Source organism: Olea europaea, chromosome 10 (assembly GCF_002742605.1).
Source record: "Olea europaea var. sylvestris chromosome 10, O_europaea_v1, whole genome shotgun sequence".
NCBI classification, from domain to species: Eukaryota; Viridiplantae; Streptophyta; class Magnoliopsida; order Lamiales; family Oleaceae; genus Olea; species Olea europaea.
Window position 1 is genome coordinate 39394182 of NC_036246.1, and position 2409 is coordinate 39396590.

Here is a 2409-nt window from a genome sequence, read left to right on the forward strand (position 1 = left end):
ATAGTGAAAACAATTCACTCAAGTAATTTCTATTTTTCTTAGAAAAAGTAAATGTAACGAATACGTAAGTAATCAATCTTTTCAAATAAATATTTAGTATAAGGAACGCATTATCCATGGTTTACATAATTCTAAAATATGGGATCATCATAAATTACTTCAACTAGTGATAAGAAGTTTGTACAATACAAATGCATAATGACACGAAGCATGATTCGAGCATATGTCATATTGCCCTAGAAGCTAGATTTAGGTCTCCACCTAAGTCGTACTCTATTTATTATGATATTAATAAAGCATTCCGTGATTTTGATTAAAAGAGACGTAGGAATTCCACTAATCGATACTTATCCACAAGTTCTATTAATTTCTATCTTGAAATAAAAAATTAAGGAAGTGTGCAAATTCAATCACTAGACTAATACCCTGTTTTATTAAAATTAAAAAATTTAATTAAAATTTAAGTTAAAGTCAACAGTTAATTTGAGTTACACATTTCATTAGACCTGCAATTTTTTCACCATATTCTTCAACTTTTACCAAAAACTACTAAAAATACCATTTTTATCTAAACCAAGAATCACCTAAATTGGATTGAACAAGCTACAAATGGTATAGGTTGGCACATGCTCTCATCTTTAATTTTATTAAATCACTTTAAATTCAATATTCCAAACAAACTTATGTTGCAAACATCACACAATATATCAAATATACTTCCCTTTAACATACATTTGTGACACCAATTCTAATAATTTGTGGATTACTACTTATCTGCTCGTTATAAGGGATATTATTGAATCGTTAATTAAACCAAGAAAATATTTAATTTGGTAACTAATCAAACTTACCACGTTCTGTATCCTAGACATTAATTTAGTTTCTAATTAACATGTATAAATTCTCTTAGTAATCATCTAGAAAATTATTTCTAAAATTATGCAATATGCCAATAATCCATCGATAAAATTTTCATCAACGGAATTTTCCTTCTGATTAAACTTTCGTAGGTCGATGAAAGTCAAAGCCTTAGAGTCAAGTCAAGCTGACCGAGCTCTTCCTCAACACTCTCTCCCTTATTGTAATCATCATTCCAATAATTTCTTCTTCCATAATTCATGTCACTGTTAAACCTACCAGCATGTCCTTGCTCATCAACCCCGATAAGTGGCCCCGGCAAGCGACTCCGGCCGCCAGCAGAACCTCCGGATGAAGGCTGCAGCTGGTCAATTCCGGCGTGTGGCTTAACCGCCGAGCATAATTCTTTGCTTTTCCTGGCCAAGGTTCTCTCCAGTTTGTGAGCATTTTGGTGTCCTCCAAGAGCCTGTGAACTGTAGAATTTCCTTCCGCAAAAGTTGCAAGAAAAAACTCGTACGGGTTCCAAAGGTGATGATGATGATGAAGAAGACAAAGGGTCCAGTACTAGGTTTAGATTTAGCTTATCTTTTAAGGAACTCAGACTAAGAGAAGTATTGGCTTCATAATCCATGGCTAATGAGTAATTGAAAATAAACAGATACTCTATGAGTTGTGTAAATGAAGTGGGCTTTAGGTTTTAGACACTAGATTATATAGAAAAACACACATACATACATGTGTGTGTATGTATATGTGAGAGAGAGAGAGAGAGAGTAAAAACAATTGAAAGAAACGAGAAAGGATGGGAGGTTAGATATATAAAATGGATTGATGCATATATATGTAGGGGCTATGGTAGATTGTTCTTGCAACCACAAAGCGGAAACAGGCGAAAAAATAGGATGCCATTTATGTCTTGACTCTTAAGAGAGATATATAGAGAGAGAAAGAAAGAGATACAGAGAGAGAAAAGAGCAAGTATGAATGGGGGAATAAAAGGATTGTCGACTCCATTAACGGCACTATTATTCCAGTCCCTTGACTATCAATGAAAACATTTCTTAACATAAAACAATTTACTACTCCTAACTTGACAAATTGATCGCAAAATCCGACATCCTTTCTTATTGATAGAGTTTTTCACGTGAACGTTAGTTTCACGTACTGGCTTGTCACTCATATTAAACTTGAACTTTTAAACCTATTGAGATGCAATTCACGATTTTTTTTCTTTGTTACACGCCAGAAAACTAACAAGTCTCGCACTATGCATTTAGTACGATCATATGTTATATTTTGATAAAATGTGTGGATGAAAAGACGCAGATATCATGAAATATGTAATTAAAATTAACTTTTGATTTTGAATTAAATTAAAACTCTAATTTTAATTCCTACCGGTTAGGGCACAAATTTTTTTTTACAAGTTGAGAGACGTAATTATTATACAATAAGAAAATAACTAGCGGCTTGGTGCAATTATCTTGTTTACTTGTGAGTGTAACAACATTGGAAATCTGTCAAATCATTAGTCCGATCAAATTTTGTCTT

General features: G+C 32.8%; 1 protein-coding gene across 1 annotated transcript; it reads right to left on the bottom strand.

Moving 5' to 3' along the window:
* Positions 1–686: 686 nt before the first annotated feature.
* LOC111402767 (zinc finger protein 2-like) lies at positions 687–1649 on the bottom strand. Its single transcript, XM_023031104.1, has one exon. The coding sequence runs from the start codon at positions 1487–1489 to the stop codon at positions 1022–1024; it is 468 nt and encodes a 155-aa protein (XP_022886872.1). The 5' UTR covers positions 1490–1649; the 3' UTR covers positions 687–1021.
* Between the last annotated feature and the right edge of the window lie 760 nt (positions 1650–2409).

Coding starts and splice junctions, on each gene's coding strand:
- LOC111402767 (XM_023031104.1), bottom strand. CDS start 1,489: ATGGATTATGAAGCCAATACTTCTCTTAGTCTGAGTTCCTTAAAAGAT.